The sequence below is a fragment of the Euprymna scolopes genome, chromosome 14, assembly GCF_053919585.1.
Source record: "Euprymna scolopes isolate OS-2025 chromosome 14, ASM5391958v1, whole genome shotgun sequence".
NCBI lineage: Eukaryota > Metazoa > Mollusca > Cephalopoda > Sepiida > Sepiolidae > Euprymna > Euprymna scolopes.
The window spans coordinates 156433615-156456540 of record NC_136495.1 but is presented as its reverse complement, the minus strand read 5'-3'; the positions used below and the strand labels follow the sequence as shown (position 1 = coordinate 156456540).

Sequence of the window (22926 nt, the reverse complement as noted above, 5' to 3'; positions counted from 1 at the left end):
TCGTTTATTTATTGAATCACACAAATCTGATTTTGATTTTCTTATATGATTTTTTCTTTTTTTTTTACATTTTTATAGTTTTTTCTTTTTTTTTTACTTTTTTATGATTTTTTTCTTTTTTTTTTACTTTTTTATGATTTTTTTCTTTTTTATTACCATTATGAGGCGTTTAGTCATCTAATTTTCCTGCCAGATTTATCCGCATTCTTCATCATTCGTACTTTGCATGACAGTGGAATCGATCCTAGTTGAGAAAATGTCAAGAGAATATGAAATTGACAAGCAGTCCCCAGTCGCATGCATATCCCAGGCAGGGGTGGTAATGATGTTAGCTTTTTGCAGTTCTCGCAAGGTGTCAACGTTTTCATACATACAGCGTCTGATATTCCCAAATTGTCACTCACCTTGCACTGATGAGGTTCAGCGTTGCTAAACCGGTAATCTCACAAGAATTGGTATGTCAACGTAATTATGCCGTACATAAATTGTGTGACTTTAACTTGGTACTTTAGCCAAGGATAACTTCTTGTACGAACTAATGGTTGAACAGTTTCGTCAGAGTGGGTATGACAACCCCAAGAACAGTTTTTGTGTTAGATTATCAAATCTCATTCTAGTGAAAAAAAGACCGAAATCATTTAAACGTCGATACAAAGAAAATCTAACATAAAACAACTATCTATGCTTTCAAACTCTATCTCCTCCGAAACTAAAAGCCGGAGAGCGGCGCCAGGAGCCTCAAATAATTGGGTTTTTACGGACCGTTCATTTATGGGTCTTTAACCGGTTAAAATAGTATTTAAAGGTCAGTTTTGATTTCGGTTTCGATTCTAGCTGAGAGCACTGAAATACTTTTTTTTTACTTTTGAAATCGCGATTCTATAATAATACATATGAAATCTGGACAAATTAAAATATCATATTTAAGCGTATTACCCCCCCCACGTTAGTGTTATATACAATAAGATAAGTCTGTACAAGGAAAACGGCATTATGAATCCATAATTGAAAAATGTTATTCTAACCGTATATTGGAATACAGGTTGTAATAGGAAGTTCGTGAGACTGGCAACGTTCATATTATTAATAATATAATAATATATCCATGTTCAGAGATATCGTTACCTTAAGAAATTGAGTCCACGTGCTGATGTCAATAACCAGAGATTAAAGGCGGATTTTGTTTGCGTGCAAGCAATAAATTACGAGACTCCGTGAGGTAATTTGGCTTTTTTATTTTCTTACTGCGTGGAAAGCATGGCGATGATTCTTTAAATAACGTTATGCAACAGGTGTTGGGTTCCCAAAGAAGCTGTTTCCAATTGAGAACGAATCGAAATTTTAAGTATTTAATCCAATCAGAACCAAGGAAATATATCTGCGTTGTTGTCGTAGCAGTAGAAGGATGAGGGGACTACCGTTATGTCAGTATTTGTTATGGGCAACCTCAACACAAGACTAGCAATCGGTCGACAGGATATAAATGTATATCGTTTCTATTCTATTAACATTATATCTACGTAAATAATTGCAAGAGAAGCGAATTATGGTCCATGATGTCTACATCTCTTTCCATCTATAAGTAATCAACAGATGAAGTCACGTGGACTGCTTTTACACTCATCAGACAAACTACAGCCCCATTCGATCGTGTTTATCTTGGTTAAAAAGAACACATTCGAATCGTCCATTAAAATTGGTCGCATTGATTTTGTGATAAATCGCCCCAACCGCCTGAAAGATATATTTATAATGTACGTGACGTAATTAATTCGTATTTCAGTCACGTAATTTTTTTAAAGTTGAGAGTAGAGACGGATTGTCGCGGTGTGGAAAAATCCACCGCCTCCACTGCTGCTGACGAGAATTCGTCCCTGTCGTTTTCCTTTCTTCACTTGTTGCTGGTAGGGTCGATTGTCCTCCCAGACCGTCGACCACCAACCGCAACAAGTGAAGAAAGGAAAACGACAGGGACGAATTCTGTCATCTCTTCTTTGCCTTTGTGTCGTTTTGTTCATTGCCCGTGTCTATCCTTTAGTTTGCTGGTAGGGTCGATTGTCCTCCCAGACCGTCGACCACCAACCGCAACAAGTGAAGAAAGGAAAACGACAGGGACGAATTCTGTCATCTCTTCTTTGCCTTTGTGTCGTTTTGTTCATTGCCCGTGTCTATCCTTTAGTTTGCTGGTAGGGTCGATTGTCCTCCCAGACCGTCGACCACCAACCGCAACAAGTGAAGAAAGGAAAACGACAGGGACGAATTCTGTCATCTCTTCTTTGCCTTTGTGTCGTTTTGTTCATTGCCCGTGTCTATCCTTTAGTTTGCTGGTAGGGTCGATTGTCCTCCCAGACCGTCGACCACCAACCGCAACAGGATTATTTGGTTCTCTTCACTAATGGTGAAGACGTTCGCACTTCACATAAGCAGCAGCAGCAGCATTAACAACAATGCACACGTGAACGACGTGACGTCAAACTAAAAACACGTGACGTCAAAATAAAAAAAAAAGTCTCCTGAGCAAAACATCTGTCCTCTTTTTATTCTACCATCTTGAACTCTCAACAGCGCAGAGTCCCGCTCGTCTAATATCTAAATAATTCTAGGTCGCAATTCTTTCCTTACAGCAGACACATGCTAACCATGGCAGCTTATTTCTCTGTCTCTCTACACCGTTACCACACCTTCGAAAAACGGAATACATTTTCATAATTGTGTTAGGTACTTAAACTGCAATCGTCCAGAGCACACTACACTTTACGGTAATATTGGCCGCAATGATCCTACCTGCATGAACAACCTTGACTACCGTGGAAAACAGGTGCTTCACTATTGCTGATATAAATAAATTAAAAGTAAAACGTATTCCCATCTTATAATTGTCAAGTACCAACGCAGACCCCACAATATTATTGGTATGAATAAATTGAAAGGCAAATTATTTATTTAAATTATACATCTTTTTTCATTCATTTAATAATTCATAGATACAAAAAAAATATTATTTTTATGGCTCCTTTACCTTTTAGAAGATTAAAGTGAGAAATGATTACATATAAACACATTTATTTATTTGTATTAAAATTTTTGAGCGATTGGGAAATTTTTAAAGTATTATAATGATTGATGATTCTACTTAAGAGCAGGATAGTTATTTTTGTTAGTTATGTTGACCAACGACACAATTTCCCACACTTTTGAATGGCCATGTGTCTAATTTGTTAAAATGTAAATATTTTGTACAAATAAACATTTCAAAGTGTTGTATCTGTTCTCCATAACATCATTGCAGTGAACTTATCTAAAACAGTGTAATACATGTACCCAAAAGTTTGCAGACCAATTGTGTACAAATCCCAACAGTGCCGCAATGTTCACCGAGTGAGATCAGAGATGTGCCGCTGTACAACCCATGCTCTCTACGGATCCAAGTTATGACGACAGAACCATTGCCAGCACCCTCAAAATTGCAAATCCGGATGGTTCAATGCTTGAGTGCACAGCTCAATGAAGTTTCCGGCTATCGTTCTGATTTTTGGTGTGGTTTCAAGTGAGGGCCACATCATGCCACCTCACATCTTCGAAGTCGGCTTGAAAGTGTACCTGGATGGGCTGAAGAGTTTGGTGATCCTCTGGCACAATCAGGTGGCCGCTGTCAGCCCCTGGGTGTGGCAGCAGGACTCGGCACCGGTCCACAAGTCCAAAGAGACCCAGGCTTGGCTTCAGAAGGAGTGCTGCGACTTTGTACCCTTCTCTCACTGGCGCCCCTCCTCCCCCAATCTGAACCTGCTGGACTACTTCGTTTGGTCATACGTCAAGAACATCACCAACATGACCTCCCACAACACAACACCAAAGCCAGCCTGACCTCCGCCATCCGCAGTATTCTTGAGCTCCCACCAGCGCTTGTGGAAAAGGCATGCTCCCAGTTCTGAACCTGTATCGAGATAGTGATTGAGGTTGAAGACGGCTACATTGAATAGATATCAGCTCTACTACATAATCAAGTTACCTGATTTTTTTTTTTTTTCAATAAAAGTTTTAAAATAAAGCTGTAGTGTGGTTTTCTTTAGGGCGACAACTTTATCGTTCCACTCTGTATAATGCAGATAGAAAATGGTAGGTAGATATGCAAGAGTCATTCAATATGTAAGTAATTTTTTTTAATAAAACAACTCAAAAGAATAAAAAAACATTGCTTTATTTTTCAATATAATCTCCATTTTTAAAAACATATTTTCCATCAACAAATAACTTTCGTATTTCCGTCACAAATCTTTGAATTAAGGTTTTAACCATTTTCTCGTGGCGCCTTTCATTCTATCAACACTTGAAAACGTTTTTTTTTTTTTTTGGCACATAGAAAATTATTTGATGAGAGCTAAAACGAGCGGAAATCAAATCTGGATTGTGGATGTCTGTCCGTCGGAACGATGAGAACCATCTGATCATAATAGACAATGGATGACACACGCTGAATTGTGAAGCAAGTGTGTCACAATCTCTAACCTCTCTTCTCCTGTGTCGCCACTGCTTGATTTCAGTGGCAAAGAGAAGACCAAGGCGACAGGAAACAATGCCGAGAAGTGAAGAGCACATACAGCGCTTGGTATTCCCAAATGCTCACCCATTTTAGTACTGACCAGACTCAATGATGCGTATCTTTGGTGATTTAACGAGAACCAGTGTGGAAATGTAATTATGGCCTGACTATGCTTGATTGTATGGTTGGCATGGCAGCTATTGTTAAGCAGATGTTTCGTGGCTGTTCTTTCTGTAGACCCGGTATTAATGACCCCAGAAGATTGAAGAATCATTTGTTCTTTAACTTAAGCCAATATGTAAACATCTATTTTCCTAAAAAGTTCTTCTCCGAACGCATCACTCGTCTTTCCATAAGGTTTAACATGGTTTTCACTTAGCGACATTAATTATGATGGCAGGTGTTTGATCAAGTGTAGTATCTGTTCCCATAACACACTTCATTTTTATATCCTTGACTGAAGAATTTTTTAACATTTTTGTCCTAATCCAGAGTGCACTTTTAGGGGAGCTGAAGTTTTCCCCACATTAAAAACCGATCTTGCGTCTAACTCTGTCCTTGTGGGGGGGGGAATTAATTGGGATGACTGATCAAGCATGCAGAGCTCTGTTTGATTTGTTGCGATTTTGAATGGCGGGAAAAATCAATATTTCTCTGAGATTAAAACAGAATCGAAAGTATTTTCTTGTATTCATTTTCGAAAGAGTTATAGCACAGAAAAGAGGTGATCAAAAATTTAATGTTAATTTAGACTTTAGATACTTTTTCTCATTAAAATATTTAATCTTTTTTTTCATTAAAATATTTAATCTTTTTTTTTCATTAAAATATTTAATCTTTTTTTTCATTAAAATATTTAATCTCTTTTTGCATTAAAATATTTAATCTTGTTTTGCATAAAATATTTAATCTTTTTTGCATTAAAATATTTAATCTTTTTTTGCATTAAAATATTTAATCTTTTTTGCATTAAAATATTTAATCTTTTTTTGCATTAAAATATTTAATCTTTTTTTGCATTAAAATATTTAATCTTTTTTGCATTAAAATATTTAATCTTTTTTTGCATTAAAATATTTAATCTTTTTTTGCATTAAAATATTTAATCTTCTTTTTTAATTAAAATATTTAATCTTTTTTTTCATTAAAATATTTAATCTTTTTTTTCATTAAAATATTTAATCCTTTTTTGCATTAAAATATTTAATCTTTTTTTTGCATTAAAATATTTAATCTTCTTTTTTAATTAAAATATTTAATCTTTTTTTGCATTAAAATATTTAATCTTTTTTTTCATTAAAATATTTAATCTTTTTTATTAAAATATTTAATCTTTTTTTTCATTAAAATATTTCATTTTTTTTTAAAATCGTAATGATCTTTAAACTTTTTAAACTGTTTTTTATCTTTAAAAAAATTATAATTTATATTTTTCAAATAATTATTGAAAAAAAGAAACAAAGAAAATGCAAACATTTCAAAATGTTCAAATTTGACAGTTGCATTCAATCCAAATAATTATATTTTTTTAAAGAAAAAATACCTTTATCCAGTTCATAAAATTTCTAAACTCAATATGTTAAAAAAACATTCTTATATTAAAGTTAATTATGTTGAAATAGAGATCGTTATATTTTATTTATGAATTAAAAAAATTATATTAACATTAATTATGTTGAAATATAAAATGTTCTGTTTTATTAGTAAATTAAAAAATGTTATATTTAAGTTAATTTTGTTGAAATATAGAATGTTAGTTTTTATTTGTGAATTAAAAAATAATTATATTAAAGTTAATTATGTTGAAATATAAAATGTTCTGTTTTATTAGTGAATTAAAAAATAATTATATTAAAATTTACTATGCTTTAATATTGAATGTTCTATTTTATTTGTGAATTAAAAAATAATTATATTAAAAGTTAATTATGTTTAAATATTGAATGTTCTGTTTTATTTGTGAATTAAAAAATAATTATATTAAAGTTTATTATGTTGAAATATAGAATCTTATGTTTTATTACTGAATCATAAAAACAATTATTTGAAATATTGTGTGTCGTATATTATTTTTTTTTATTTTAATTTAAATTAATTCATGAATTTATTTTTTAATTAACTTGTTTTTAATTACGATAAATTTTTTGTTTTAAAAATCATTAAATTTTGAGTTGTCTCCTCTTTCCTTAAAATAACTCTTACGAAAATGAAAACAAAAAATACTTACGGTTCGTTAAACTTGTACGAAACGAATTATCAATAATAAAGACTTTACATTCACAGACAATAATCCATGAAAAATAGTTTGAGGGTATTTTGCAGTATAGAAAACAAAACAAAAAAGTGTTTAAAAAGAATATATCACAAATAAATGTTACCAAAAGCAAGGTAAATTATTCTGCTAGCTACCTGGATAAGTTTTTTTTTTTTTTGTAGTTTAACCTATTTTATAACGTTTATTTTCTTCGAAATTTATTGGATGGGTTTGTAGCAGTATTTTGTTTAATTTTTAATTTTAAGTGATTATCGAGACTCCCCAGACAACTTAATTTAACATTCGGTACTACTTGTGTTTCAAAGTTTATAATGACTTTAAAATGTATTGAACCACAAAAAACTTATCCAGGTAGGTAGAAGAGTAACTTATATTCCCTTTAGTAAGATTTATTTTTTTATATATTTGTTTCCTGGCCATTTTTTTTTCCTTTTTCGGGGAAAAGGTGCAATCCATTTATTGGCTGACACTTGCAGGGTTTTTTGTTGGGTTTTTTTTTTTTTTCAGATTTTTCCAAAAAATATTTTTGTTATAAACTTAAAATAAAAATTATTTGGTATGAAGTGAGGAGAGCCAGACAATTTAGAATCTTTTTTGTTTGTTTAAAAAAATATCAACACGCAACAATTGCAAAATATGTATGTCGGAATGGGTGGGTTGTGGAGGGTGGGGGTCAGGGTTGCTAAGTACTCATTTTTCGCTGTATTTGTTTCTTTTTTGACCTGAAACTGAGTCTGTGTACAAGTCCCTTGATTCGTGTGATGCTATCACCGCCGCACACCTGTTCCTCCATCCGTCGACGTGACCGGACGCAGCGCACCTGGCGGATGACGTCATGGAATACGGCCTGCACAACCTCTAGGCTCAGCTTCGCCGAGGTTTCGTAAAACGACGCCCCAATATCAAAGGCCAGCTCTCTTCCCTCAGTCACGGACACTCTTCGGCTTTCCTCTTCATCATTTTTGTTACCTGAAAACATGTTTAAAAAAAAAATAATAATTTAAATCAATTGTGGTTCAGTATATAACTATGGTTTTATTTATCTGGATTTAACCGATATCAACCTGTTTTGAAGTTAATGCAAAAACAAAATAAATAAATAAATAAATAAATACTAGTTATAAACATAGTGCAACTAAATAAGACAATATCGACTTCCGGATCTAAAATGTACCAAACATTGATGTTATTGTTTTTCTTTTTCCTTTGCAAAACTCAATCATGTTCTGCAAAGCCACAAAAAATACTTTCCTTTACAAAACAAACTTTGCGCAAATCTTCCGGATCTTCAATTCCTTGTGAATAATTGTGTGTACAGTTCCCACACTTACATGAAACCATACACTTATTGTCTCTATAGACACACGACGGTCCTTATTCATGAAATTCTTTATTTGGCCAATCAACTCTGGTGTTCTGACTTCCTTACTCCTCCTACACCTCTCATCATCCCTCACAGACTTCCTGCCTTCCTTGAATTTCTTATGCCACTAAAAATCATGCTCGATTCATATAAGATGGTCCAAAAGCAATTTTTCCAAGTTTAAAACAGAATTTTATTGCATATCGTTTTTCTAAAGTGTCCTCAGATCCAGATTGCCTTTTTTAAATTCACCAGCTGTGACAATCAGGCTTTAGTAGAGTGTATTCCAATTCTTACTGTAGCTGTTTATTTTATGAGCAAGTTCTTGCAGAATTTTTAATTTTTATTTCAAATGATGTATTTTCAAATAAGCTTTCGCTATAATACCCTTACTTTATATATCGTTTTAAATTACAATCGTTTTAAAACAAGTATATCTCTTCTTTTAAGAACATTGAATACAAGATGGTAAAAAAGAAAATTCGCACAATTTTCTTTTTGCAATTCAAGCTAGGTCGAAAAGCTCCTGAAACAGCTTGCGATATCAACGAAGCATTTGGCCCAGGAACCATTACTGAACGCAGAGTACAATAGTGGTTTAAGAAATTTTGTGGCAGCAACAAGAGTCTTAAAGATGATGAGTGTAATGGTCGGCCATTGGATGCTGACAACGATCAATTAAGAGCCTTGCTAGAAGCCAATCTACCCACAACTGTTCGAGAACTTCCTTCTGAATTTGACGTAACGTGTACGACGATTTCCCCGCATAAGAGAAATTGAAAAGACAAAAAACTTGATAAATGGGTGCCTCACAAATAAACGACAACCAAAAGAAATAAAGTATCCTTTTCTCTTCTTTTATGCAACCCGTTTCTCGCGGGGGTTGTGACTTGCGATGAAAAGTGGGTTCTTTATGAAAACTAGCGATGCTCAACTAAGTGGTTAGATGCCGACGAAGCCAGAGTTGCACCAAAAGAATAGCATGCCGACTGTTTGGTAGTCTGCGACCGATCTCATTCATTACAGTGTTTTTGAATGCAGGCAAAACCATTACAGCAGAGAAGTACTGTCAACAAATGGATGAAATGCATCAGAAACTTCAAGAACAACACCCAGCATTAGTCAACAGAAAAAACCCAATTCTCCTCCACGACAATGCTCGACTGCACGTTACTAAACCGACCCTGCAGAAGTTGAACGAATTCATCTACGAAACTCTGCCTCGGTCGCCACACTCTGCAGACATTTCACCGACTACCACTTTTTTAAGCATTTGGACAAATTTCTGCGTGGAAGATGCTTCAAAAACCTAAGCGATATCAAAAACACCTTCAGCAACTTCATCGCCACCAGAACACAAGTGTGTTGATGCTGATGGTGCTTATTTCGATCAAGAAATTTTTGATTGAGTCAAGATATGTTTATCTGGATTTAAAAATTGAAAACCGCAAAAACTTTCTTGTCAACCTGATATTTTATATATGTATTACAATGTTGCTTTGTTTTTGCATGTAATTTTTGAAACAAGTTTACATTTTAAAGATTTTTCAAATTGTCAATGGATAATTGGGTTAAAAAATGGGCATTTTGCAATAATATTGCAAAAACCAAAAAAGGATAAAAACAAATAAATAACAAATAAATGTTACAAAAATAAGTTATTCGTTTACGTAATTGGATAAGTTTTTTTTTTGTGGTTTAACTTATTTTAAAGGCTTTATTAACTTTGAAACACAAGTAGTGTTGAAACTTAAGTTAGAACAACAGAATGACTGACATGAGACTGTTATCTTGAGCGTCTCGATAATCAATCAAAACTCAAAATTAACAAAATATTTGTTAAATTAAACGAATAAATATCGTGGTAACATTTATTTGGTGGGTTTCTACAAGTATTTTATTTACTTTTCGGTCACTTTTTTAACACTTTTTTCGTTTTGTTGTCTATATTGCAAGATACCTTTACAGTTATCTTAGGACATTGAAAAGAGATCATTGGACTTGGAATTCCCAGAGCGCTCATTTAACTTACCCACTAAGACAAGCGGCATATTATTACAATCTCGATACTCATGTATCACGAAAAACAGCTTGGACACCATCCGGAAACTTTCTCTGTCTGTGATGGAATATACCAAGACGATACCATCGGCTTTCTCGACCATTGTACGAATTGCAGCTGTGCCAGGAATTTCGTTCTGAAAGTAGAATGTTTTTGAGATTGAAAAATAATCAGTTCAAATAAAAAACAGATGCGAATGGTATGCGCCAATTAACGATAGCACAAACAATTCGTCTATTTTTTTTTTCGTCAAAAAGGCGGCGAACGAACTAAATTTGTTGCTGAGAAAGGTTTACTCTAAAATGCTTGCTTTTCTTGAACAAATCACATAAAATGTAGGTTTCGTTCGTCTGTTTTTGTGGATACAATTTTAGTCGACCAAACGAGTTATATACGCCCTAAGATGGAGTAATATAATACTCCAACATATTTGAAGAGATGCCGCTCGGAGCACTCTTTCACATTTTTTTTTTTTTTACCGTCGCAGAGGTTAAATTCAAGGTCAGATGAGGGTTTGGAAAGCTAGTGCACTCTAAGACATCCAAACAGAGATGGGTAGGGCACGTATCCAGACAACACGACAACAGGTGGTCCATCAGGACAACAGAATGAACACCTTGTGAACATAAGAAGACCAAGAACAGGGTGGAGGGACGACCTGATACAACAGATGAGTTCCATAAAACCAACACAAAGTCAAGTATCTCGATTCCTTTGTGTTCTTAAACCAAATGAAATGGTTGATTGTTGAATTGCGCCCCCATTGTATCAAAGTACCTGCAGAATGTCTTCTTGGTTCCTCCTCTTCTCTTCTCTCTCCAATAATCGAGCACAGCATATAATAACAAAACTCTAAAGCACGTCTGACAGCACTGACTTCTGCCAACAGTCCCTCCCTCCTCTTAACAACACAGGCTTTTTATATCGCAAAATCGTTCACCTCTATTTGCATATTCTTCTAACTCACGTGATCACTACTCTATAAATAAGAGTCTTGACCGTTTCTTTTCTTTCTTTTTATTTATTTTCGGTGACCGACCCGCACGTGGTCTATCCAGGTAAGTCACGCATTTCTCCACACTCCCCCCGATCTCATGATCACAAACAGGACATGCGGGCAATCATCGTTGGCGGGTACTCCTTCGAAGAATCGGGGGCAGCACTTCCTCATTGCTGTTTTCTTCATTACCACCATCATTACTACCAGTCTGTTCCATTATCCCGTCTCGTGGTTCCATAGGCGGTGTCTCACAATCAGGGCAGGGGGGCAGTATCCGTCTTTGTCGGGTACTTCTCCGAAGAATCGGAGGTGTCATCTCCTCGGTGTGCTCCATCATCCCTTCTCGCGGGGTTTTGCAATCACGGGGGGTGGGCAGCATTCGTCTCTGTCGAGTATTTCGATGAGGCATTACTTCCTTGTGTCCATCGCTCTCATCACTATTGTCATCGGTATGTCCCATCATTCCCTCGTCTGGTTCTGTTGGTGGTATTTCTATGCTCACCTGAAGGGGCAGTAAGTGATCAGGATCATCTCTGAACGGTGTGTGATCCTCCTCATCGTCCTCAGAATCAGAAGAGGTATAACAAGAGCGGATATCTTTTACGTGACGTGGTATGCCACCAATCAACATGGTCTGAGGACTTATGATTTCGTCTATTTTTCCCCGGAAAAATTTCGTAGTGCACCCAGCATTCAGGGGTTTTATCCAAACAAGGTCTCCCACCTGATATGGTGTATTGACAACACTCACCACTGATGGTATGGCATCAACTCCTTTCACACGTTGTTCATATTGGTAAATCCCATTGGCTGGTGCAGTTGCTGGTGTTGCATTGTCCTTGGGTGTTATATTATACCAGTACACAGCTTCTGGAATAGAGCACTGCGTCCTGGCTGCAATTCTTTTGATGGTGCGGTGACACCGTTCTGCTATACCATTACCCTTGGGATAATATGCACACCGATAATGCATTTTAATCCCTCATTCGTGCACGAATTTCTGAAATTCTTGACATCGAAATGTGGCGGCATTATCAGTCAGAATTTCAATCGGGGCACCACGTTCAAAAAAGACGGCTCTCAACTGTTGTATAATGCTGGCTGAATCCTGTCGTGTCAACAGGGGCCATATTGTGAAACGCGTCGGGCCACAATCCATCATGGTCAAAAAATGTTTGTCCCCATAATGTATTATGTCCATCCCTACTCGCTGCCAGTTGCCCTCCACCTCGAGCTTCCCTTTTTGCCATTGGGATGGTGCCGGATCAATTCTCTGACACTCTTCACACGAACGTATGGCTGCTTTCACTGATGCTTTTGTAGTTGCAGGGCATACTCTTCGGACAAAATATGCAGTCCTCTGCATTCCAGGATGTCCACTCTGCTGGTGTATCATACGGATCTGGTCAGGTGTTAATTGATCCGTTACAGTCGCGCATGTTTGTTGTTGAAGATCGGATCCCTGCCTGATTGCATCGATCCACCTCTTTGGTACTTGAGTCAAGCTATCAGCCAAATTCTGCATCGACGAGACTAACGTAATGTCTCCCTGCAAGCTGTATTCGTCAACTAGACGCTTAATTATTGCTAGTCTCCTTCGTACTAGCATTTCACTTGCAGCTCTAGTCTTAACTCGAGCCTTTCCAGTCAAGGTGTCGGTTAACCAATGGTAAACACACAATGAGTCAGTGTGGAGATGCACAACATTAGTCTGCCATTGCAATGCGAGATTAAGACCTTTTAACGTGGCATCAAGTTCTGCCAAATTTATATGTTGGGCATCATTTTTCGGACGAAGCCAGCATGCATCTTCCACAACAACACCTAGTTGCTCCAACACGACACCTGTAGCCAACGAACTTGCGTCAACCCATGCATTTAGTTCGTTTCCAGACACTTGCCACTCACCCCGGGCAGGGTCATTCCTATGCACTCTGGACAACATTTCAGCCATCATTTGTTGGAGAGACAATCATCATCCGCAACATCGTCCCATCCTTTTGTTACTGTAGTCACTCGTCTTTTCACCACTCCTGTTGCCGATCGGAGCCATCCACAGACAGGTAGATGTCCTACCAATTTACCACAGATGGAAAACACAGTACGTCTTGTTAATACATTGGGTAACTTTGGAAGTGGGCTCCCTCGCTTCCATCGCAACGTATTGCCCTCCTCCCAGACCTCTAGGCCTAGCACGGGCACTCCATCCTTTAGGCGCTTAGGGTCTTTGCTTATTAACCCAAACGCTTTCAGTTTTATTCGAACTGCATCCGCAGACATTATGTCCTCATTAACATAGATGGCATCTATGTAGGCTGAAGCAGCTTTTGCTGTGGTCTCATCCTGCATCAAAACAGTTTTTATAATGGTTGTCATAATCAAGGGTGCTACGTTTAGGCCAAAACCCAAACGTGTCAAACAATATAGTTTTCCCTTGAGTAGTACTGTCTGAAACGGCCATAATGACTCATGGACACGTATCTGCAGGTAGGCCCTCTTTAGATCCAGAAGTGCTACATTGCTCCCTTTTTGACGCCACTCTCTCAGTTTAGCAGCGCACACATCTGCGTTTCCGGTAAACGCATCAACATGCCGATTAAACTCTCGGTAATCCATTACGGGACGAATTCTTTCTTTGGTAGGTTGTTCAACAGCCATGAGCGGAATTAATCCCTTGGGTAGTCCCAGACGTTCCTGTGGGTATGGTATTAACCAACTGTTGTCAATCCACATCTGAAGTTCTTCTTCATATGCGGCCCTATTCTTGGTAGAAACTGCATACTCTGGAATCGTGTTGCACAGCCGATCTGGTTCCTGGCCCATGGCCCATTTCCACTTTTCAGTCCACACCCTTTAGTTGTCATCAAATGTAGCACAGAAGTCCTTTTCTTCAATTGACATGGCTGCACAGACGTCTTTCCCTTCTCCAAGCCTGATACCTCTAGCTGCTGTGATTGTAAGGCCTCCTAGTGCTTGTATTGCATCAATTCCAAGCAACATGTCGTAGCCAAGGGGTTTCTCCTGCATCATCAGAACGTCAACTTTAGCTGTGTCACCCTTCTCAGTACAGATTGTGACTGTCCCTTCATCACAACATACTCGTGATAAGCCATTGATGGTCATAATGCCGACTGAGTTCCTCCGCCACACCGGACAGCAATGGGTACTAACTATAGACCAGGAACACCCCGTGTCTATAAGTGCTGAACACTGCACATCATCAAGTTTAACGCTAATGACAGGCAATCCTGTGTTTATTGGTTGGCAGGGGGAAAGGGTAGCGATAGTACCTTGCCCCCAACTTCGTTTCCCGAACAGTTGCGAGATATGTGCCCAAACTTATTGCAGCGATAGCATTGCACTGGTCTCTTTGATTGTGGATATACACCTCTCCTATCACTCCGGCACTCTTTAGCAAAATGGTTGGCCTCCCCACATTTATAGCACACTGGGGTAGCATGCGTATTACTATCTGGGAGAGAGTCCACATTGCCTTCATGTCGAAAACGAGCTGCTGCTGCAATTGGTTCCTGTTCCTTACAGATGTTTCGAGCTCAGGCCAATAACTCATCAGTTGACAATTCATCGATTCTTGATGATGCCCGCAACAGTTTACTGACCTCCTCAGGGAGGCCTACCAAAAAAGCACAGCTTAATATTTTATCGTTGACCCCACCAAACGGTACAGATAATTTTCGCAGGTCGGCTAGGTACACGTCGACTGTTTCCTTGGGTTGAAGTCTCTGGCTCGTGAACTGTTGCCACGCAACAAATGGATCTGTACCAAACGCTGTATACAGGCTCTGCTTGATTTCATCCCAGTCTGGTTCATCCCCGAGTTGTTGGTAGACTGCATAGGCCCCTCCGGTTAGCCTCAAAGGGATAACTGTGGCTGGTTCTTTAATTTTTCACAGTTTACAGATTTTCTCTGCCTTCTTAATCCATTCGACGACAGCCGGTCCAGTGGTAGATCCGTCGAACTCGGGTATTAAGCGAATGTCGAATCTGTCCATTTTTAGTCACCGCACACCAAGCGCCGAAATAGCTTAAAACCAACACAAAGTCAAGTATCTCGATTCCTTTGTGTTCTTAAACCAAAGGAAATGGTTGATTGTTGAATTGCGCCCCCGTTGTATCAAAGTACCTGCAGAATGTCTTCTTGGTTCCTCCTCTTCTCTTCTCTCTCCAATAATCGAGCACAGCATATAATAACAAAACTCTAAAGCACGTCTGACAGCACTGACTTCTGCCAACAGTCCCTCCCTCCTCTTAACAACACAGGCTTTTTATATCGCAAAATCGTTCACCTCTATTTGCATATTCTTCTAACTCACGTGATCACTACTCTATAAATAAGAGTCTTGACCGTTTCTTTTCTTTCTTTTTATTTATTTTCGGTGACCGACCCGCACGTGGTCTATCCAGGTAAGTCACGCATTTCTCCACATTCCACATAACAGCGGATAGCTCAGGACAGAGATAGATGGACAAAGTCCAGGGAGGGTTTCCTTATTGAGTGATAAAACCTTCATTGATTGACTGATTGATTGATTGATTGATTGATTGAGTGAGTGAGTGCATTCTAGCCTACGATAAAAGTCTGAGAAGGTTCGTTCAAATTCCCCAGTAGGGGCGCCTCAAGCGATTAGCAGTAAAATAACCTGGTAAAGTGAGAAAGTGAGAATCTACTAGAACGGAAGGGAACCATACATCAGTCCAATAGAAACAAGGTCAATGTGAAACTGATTGTCGAAGACGTACCATCGATTGGTGTGATCACACCAACAAAATTATCCCAGAGATGAAAAAGCTCATGAGAGGATTGGGGATAGCTGAGGGAATAAACTGTTTGGTGACTTGTCAGGACTTTATATGAAAGGAATCTGTTGACATTGGATTTGAAGAGGACCATGTTGATATCTACAGGGAAGCAATCCTGCGGAATTGTGTTCCACCGACGAGAAAGCACTTGTGAAAAAGTGAAAATTTTGGTTGTGGGAATTTCGCCCAGCGCTAGGCACACAGAGGGGAAAAAGAAAGGTTATTCGTTGTTTATTGTAGCAAATCGAGTGCTTGCTGTGAATGTTTATGATGTAAATAGTTAATTGTTTTTCAAGAAAATACATACGGGACGACGGTTACAAGCAAGATGAGGACGTTTCTCATGAATGATTATCTTCGTCTCAGATAATGTGAAAGCTCTCCCTCCCACTCTTTTATGCTAAGAATTGCTTTCTTGTTCACTCGATCATGTCTGATTATCCAGCCAAACGGACAACATAAAACGGAAATCAAACCGAGCAGTCAATCTTGATTATCGCCGCAAGTGCATTAGAAGTGCATTCTGCCCAACAAAAATACCTCAGCAGCCCTGTCGGACTACTCTGGTAGGTGCACAATCAACTACCCCCTTTTTAAAAAGAGAAAGGAAAGCTTTGGAGGATAAATTTCTTAAAACTGCATATAAACATACATCAGTCCAACCGAAACAAAACCACTGGTGGGTTGATTGTGAAAGACGTATCCTCCACTAGTTTGCACGACTTCTATTCAAGCTGTGCTAAGTATCTCCTGCCTTGACGAAGAACAAAATCGACTTTGAATTCTTATGACATATAATCTATTCTTTTTCCTATCTCTACAAGGTCATAATTCGCCCATGTCACATTTGGACTGGTGCATCTGCTACTAGTCTCTCACTCCTGGACAGGGTTCAAAAGGGAGTCGCCAACCTGATAGATCCTGTACTATCATCCAAGCTTCAACCACTGTCCAATCGACGAAATATTGCATCTCTCTGCCTATTTTACAAGTATTTTAATATTGGATGCTCTGACGAACTACAAGCCCTTGTGCCCCCGATAAACTTGACAAGCAGCTAAGTCCCACCTCTACACAGTAGAGATCCCTACATGTAAGAGGGCCTTCTACTCCAGAACTGATAGACTCTGGAATTACCTTCCGGGTTCATGTTTTCCCAACTGTACTAACATGCAGATGTTCAAGTGTGAACAGACACTTTTTTTTTTACATGGAAGTCACCACTCATCAAGGCCCGGAGGCCACTCGGGGATAAGGGTTATTGCGTTTAGATTTAGTACACAAGGAGACAATATGAAGCGAGCGTAGAGTAAAAAAAAAAACTGATATAAAACGCTCAAATGCTTTTCGATATCTCAACAGAAACAAGAAGTAAATGTGAAATTCAAAATAGTCTGCTATTAATTTAATTATTACCCTACAATTAAGTAGGGTTTCAAAAATAAGTCTATAGACTATAGACTCATTGAATTGTTTCCGGCCACGGAAATCTTTAGTAAAAGGCGAAAGATTTGTCCGCTAACAATGACCGGGAACCAGAGTAACGTGACTTTCTCCACCGAGCACACTTACTTATTTATAATTTTTCATACAACAACCGCTTGGCTTACATTTTCTTTTCATCAAAATTAATAATTAAATTTTGCGTATAAATAATTTCCTACTTAACTACACAATTTTGGTTTATATTAGAGGTTAGTTAATTGAATAAATTTTGAGAAATACGTTACAATTATTAAAATAAATCAAGTTTTTCTCTCTCATACCGCTAGTTAGTACAATGACCTTCACCTCTAATTCGAAAAGATACGGATATCAGTGCAACACGATTTAAATACACGTAGGTCACGCGTGATTGTGATTTCGACCAGTTGTCATAGCAACCGAGGGGTGCGATCTTTTAGCAAACAAAGGGTTTTCTGTCCTTAAAAATCAGCCCTTTATTTGCCGGAAAAATCTCCCAGAATTACCTCCTTTTTGAAAAGAGGTAGGTTTATTGCTGGTCGCCTGAGGCGCCTCTGCCGAGATATGTCGACGGGTTCGTTCTTCGCTATTTTTGAGTGCCAGTGTGTGTGTGTGTGTGTGTGAGAGAGAGAGAGAGAGAGAGAGAGGGGGGCAATCTATGGCTAGGTCAGGTAATGGTGGGGGTTTACGACAGGCATATTAGTGTGTTTTTGCTGGATGGGAATGAGATTTGATGAAGGGCAGGTTTTTGCGTTTTAATGTATATAGCTTCAAGTTTTGTTTTAAGGATTTGTATGTTCTTGTTCGGATTTGCCGCTCGACTCCCTACATAGTATCCCTGCAACTACTGTCCCCGATAGTAGTCTCCTACATCAAAGTGGCACTGGGCCTTGTTTGGAGTTCAAATGGGGTGGGGGGAGAAGGGGCATTGCTAAACTCTCTCTACTGTATCATTATTTACATGAAACGTGCTCGACTAAGTTCCAATCTCTGGTTTATCCTCGTAATATTTTTACTGAAAAAGTTTTCACAGCGTAAAAAACTTTTCTTTTTTCAACTGGATGCCTTACCTGACAATGTAAGAACAAAAACGGAACCAATTTTTACTCGAGATTCTTATTTTACTAACTTAATAATGTTATTAAAATATCTTCTTTACACACACACACACACGCGTGCGCATATATATATATTTATATATATATATATATATTTATATATATATATATATTTATATATATATATATTTATATATATATATATATATATTTATATATATATATTTATATATATATATATATATATTTATATATATATATATTTATATATATATATATATATTTATATATATATATATATATATTTATATATATATATATTTATATATATATATATATATATATATATATATATATATATATATATATATATATATATATATATATATATATATATATCCATTACGATTGGTACATTCAAACCGAGTACGTTTTTAGATGAACTCCAAACTGTGGTCTTTCCTTGCCAAACTTCTACGAAAAACACTTATCTAGCTAAAACCACTATCAATAATTTCCCACACTCTTTATCAAGCTTAAAAAGTTTCTTTCTTAGAACTGCACGCTTGTGGAACTTTCTTCCGTTTCCCTGCTTTCCAGCTGACTACAATATGATAATTTTCAAGTCTAATGTAAACAAGTTCTTGATAATCCGTCCCTTTAAGTAATCCAAGTTTACCAAATTCACACTGCTAACATGTTCTCAATGACTACCGTATACTTATTAATCCTTGTCTTCAAGTGGCCCCCGGGCCTCGATTAATGGCAACTCCTTTGTTTCATATATATAGTGCTCCTCACCTTGAGTTGAGCATATTGAGAAGTGAAACACGAATTACCATTAGCATATAAGCGACGCTCTTTGTGTAAACAAATCGAGCGGAGGTATTTCAGACGATATCAAAACATTGTTAAACTCACTACTCGTTCAAGCAGCCGCCAATAGCGTAATGGTTAGGAGCCTTGACTGCCGTACAAACGGTCGGGTTTCAATCCTGGCTTGAGGTAGTTGCCTGTGTAGCCGCACTGATGAGCTGCGAAACAGTACTGTATGTGGATGACTATATATATATATATATATATATATATATATATATATATATATATATATATATATATATATATATATAGGTGGAGCTAAAAAAGAATTATAGAAATTCTTTAAAAAAGAATTATAGAAATTCTTTAAAAGCAGACTTATCGGGATAATGCAAAGCTCAACAACTGATGCGAAGCTTATATAGAGGAGAAAATATTTTAAAAAATACATATAAAAATGAATATAAATTTATCGTTAATTCAATAGGGAGATTACATCAATTCGGGACAAGATCAAAGTGTAGTATCTGTTCTTCAGATGCTGCACTTCTATTTCTTGTTCTCTTTCGGTGGAGGAGAAATCCTTCACGACTGAGACAATTTTTATTTTTGTACCTTTTCTCCACGTTAAAAAACGACCCTGGTGTCTAACTATATCCAGTGATGAGGCCCCAGCTTGCGGGCTTTGGGGAGTGTGGAGCCACCCTTCAATTACTATTGCTCCCAGGTCCACTCTGACTCGGAGTGGTAGTACTTGTTAGGGTCCCAACTATGTATCAAATAGAAACCGACTTGAAAACAACAAATATGTTCTATTAAAAAAGTTTTCTGCAAAATCTTTGTATTCAGCATTAAATAACCCGAAAAGGGTTGATATGCCGTAAAACAAAAACAACCAACCAACCAATCAATTAGATGTGCGAAATAACTATGCTCTTTATACCTAGGTATTTCGAAGCCAAATGCTTCTCATCAGAAGAGGAGAGAATGTGTTAATTTACAGATTAAAATGTGAAGTTTAGCGATAACTAAATTAGGAACAAAATGATGAAGTGTGGGAGGAAGCGGGTAAAACATTGTAAATGTGGGTGGAGGAAAATATGACAAGTACAGCAATTAAATGCGATATCGCATGAAAATTGTGGATATCACATAGTGGATATAAGTCGTATGTATTGTAGTTAAGGGGCCTGCCAAGGTAGGTTATAGTGTAGGTGTTCAATACGGAAGCCTAAGCATTAGGCTCCGAAATACATAGGTACAAAGAGCATAGTTATCCCGCATCCCTAATTGATGGAATTTTCATATTGAATCAAGAATTGAATTTATATGCATTCGTATATATTTTTATATTGTCGTTTTTCTCCCCTCCCTCTCTCTCTCTCTTTCTCTTTCTCTCTCTCTCTCTCTCTCTATATATATATATATATATATATATATATATACTTGTTTATTGTTATATAAACATGCTCACATCCCGCTGCTACAAACAGCCATTTGTTTCAATCAAACAACAGATATCATCAGGCAGCGACTTGACTATTCAAATGTTCAATGAATAACCTATTTGCCTGATAATATCTGTTGTTTGATTTAAACAAGTGGCTGTTTGTAGCAGCGGGATATGAGCATGTTTATATAACAATAAACAAGTATATATATATATATATATATATATATATATATATATATATATATATATATATATATAAGCCAAGTACGTCCAAGGATGGAGTACTGCTGCCACATCTGGGCAGGAGTTGCTAAAAGCAAAATAGACTTCGTGGTTTAGTGGGTGATACCCTTTTCTCTTCCCTGCAACCTCTCTCCCACAGAAGAGACGTTGCGAGCCTGTCTTCGTTTTATCGTTATTTCCATGGCAGGTGCTCGTCTGAGCTCCAATCCCTCGTCCCCCTCGCCAATCTTTCACGAGAAACACCCGTCTGGCTGAAACTACTGTCAATAATTTTCCCCACTCTTTATCTGTGCCTAAATCCAAACGTAGATTCCATGAGCAAAGCTTCTTTCTTAGAACTGCACGCCAGTGGAACTCTCTGCCGCTTGCCTGCTTCCCACCTGACTACAACTTGGACGTCTTCAAGTCCAACATAAACAAACTCCTGACAAACCGCCCCCTTAAGTAAGACACTCTATCAAAACCCCCAATACTAATGATTACTACAATACTATCTCATTGATTACTGTACACACAATAACCCTTGTCCCTGAGTGGCCTTCAGGCCTTGATAAGTGGTGACCCCCATGTAAATATATATATATATATATATATATATATATATATATATATATATATATATATATATATAATTTTTCAGAGGTAAAGTAACCAATGGAGTTTAACGAAGGTAATACAAGAGGGCTCAATATCGAAATAGGGCGAGGTATACACTCTATTTGTTTATACGTAAGCAGTAATATGTTGCTACATTCTCATGAGACGTCTTCAGGCGATACAGCTTATACGAAAGTAAAGTTTGCAAACAAAGGCTGTGAACTTTGCTTTCGAATAAGCTGTATCGCCTGATGAGTTCTCTAATTACTAGTAACTAGCTGGCTGAAACATGCTCATGACTGTGTAGCAACATATTACTGCTTATGTAAAAACAAATAGGAAGTATAACACACACACACACACACACACACACACACACACACACACACACACATATATATATATATATATATATATATATATATATATATATATATATATATATATAAATTTAGGAAAACTCGTCTCCGGAAAACTCGTACTCGGAAAACTCGACCCCGGAAAACTTGTCCCCTTTTGCTAGGTAGGAAAACTGGTCCATTATTGAATGAATATCGATTGAAAACACATTTTATGACCGTTTGTCTTTAAAAGGGAATGCATATCCCATAATATTTAAAAAAAATATTTCTACTTGTTTACTGTTGTTTTAAAAACACATTAAATTGATTTTTCTAAGTGTTCGTTTTCTATCTAGCTTTGAAAGTTTTTTGTGGTTCAACTTATTTTAAAGAGTTTATTTAGTAAAAAAAAAAAAGCAAGTAATGTAGAGTGTTACTTTTGTACAAAAAATGTCCGACGAGGAGTCTCGATAATCACTCAAAAATAGAAAATTAAAGAAAATACTGAGGTAGATATAGTGTTAAAACAAGACACCCCCCCCTCGATAATAAATTTGTATATTTTTAGGTAATGTCCAAGATCACTGCTCGGAAAAAAATCAAGCTACCGGACATGGATACGGTTGATTATGTAACGAAACCGAACGAAAGATATGACAAACGAAACCATATATTTCTAAAAAAAAAAAAAAAAAAAAATACTCTAGTTTTTAACATTTCTAAACAACAAAAGAAAACACTTCTTGTATTATCAAATAATAAAACAAATATTTTAGTTAGAAAATTTGGTACTTCACGGGAACGTGAGCCCTGGTGTTTTTATTTAATCATTACTCCTTCAAAGCGCATGCGCAAAAGGTTTTCTTTGGTTTATTTAATCACGAAAACTT

General features: G+C 36.9%; 1 protein-coding gene and 1 pseudogene across 1 annotated transcript in view; both read right to left on the bottom strand.

The window, feature by feature from the left end:
• Positions 1-4180: 4180 nt before the first annotated feature.
• LOC145293302 (ras-related protein Rap-1-like) overlaps positions 4181-22926 on the bottom strand; it is a 301709-nt gene continuing 282963 nt past the window's right edge. Inside the window, exons 4-5 of the mRNA XM_080139935.1 lie at positions 10211-10376; positions 4181-7784 (exon numbers count right to left, since the gene is read on the bottom strand). Of these exons, the coding sequence (XP_079996061.1) occupies positions 7498-7784; positions 10211-10376 (453 nt within the window). The 3' untranslated portion in view covers positions 4181-7497. The remainder of the gene's footprint in view (positions 7785-10210; positions 10377-22926) is intronic.
• LOC145293577 (U5 spliceosomal RNA) lies at positions 17476-17605 on the bottom strand (annotated as a pseudogene).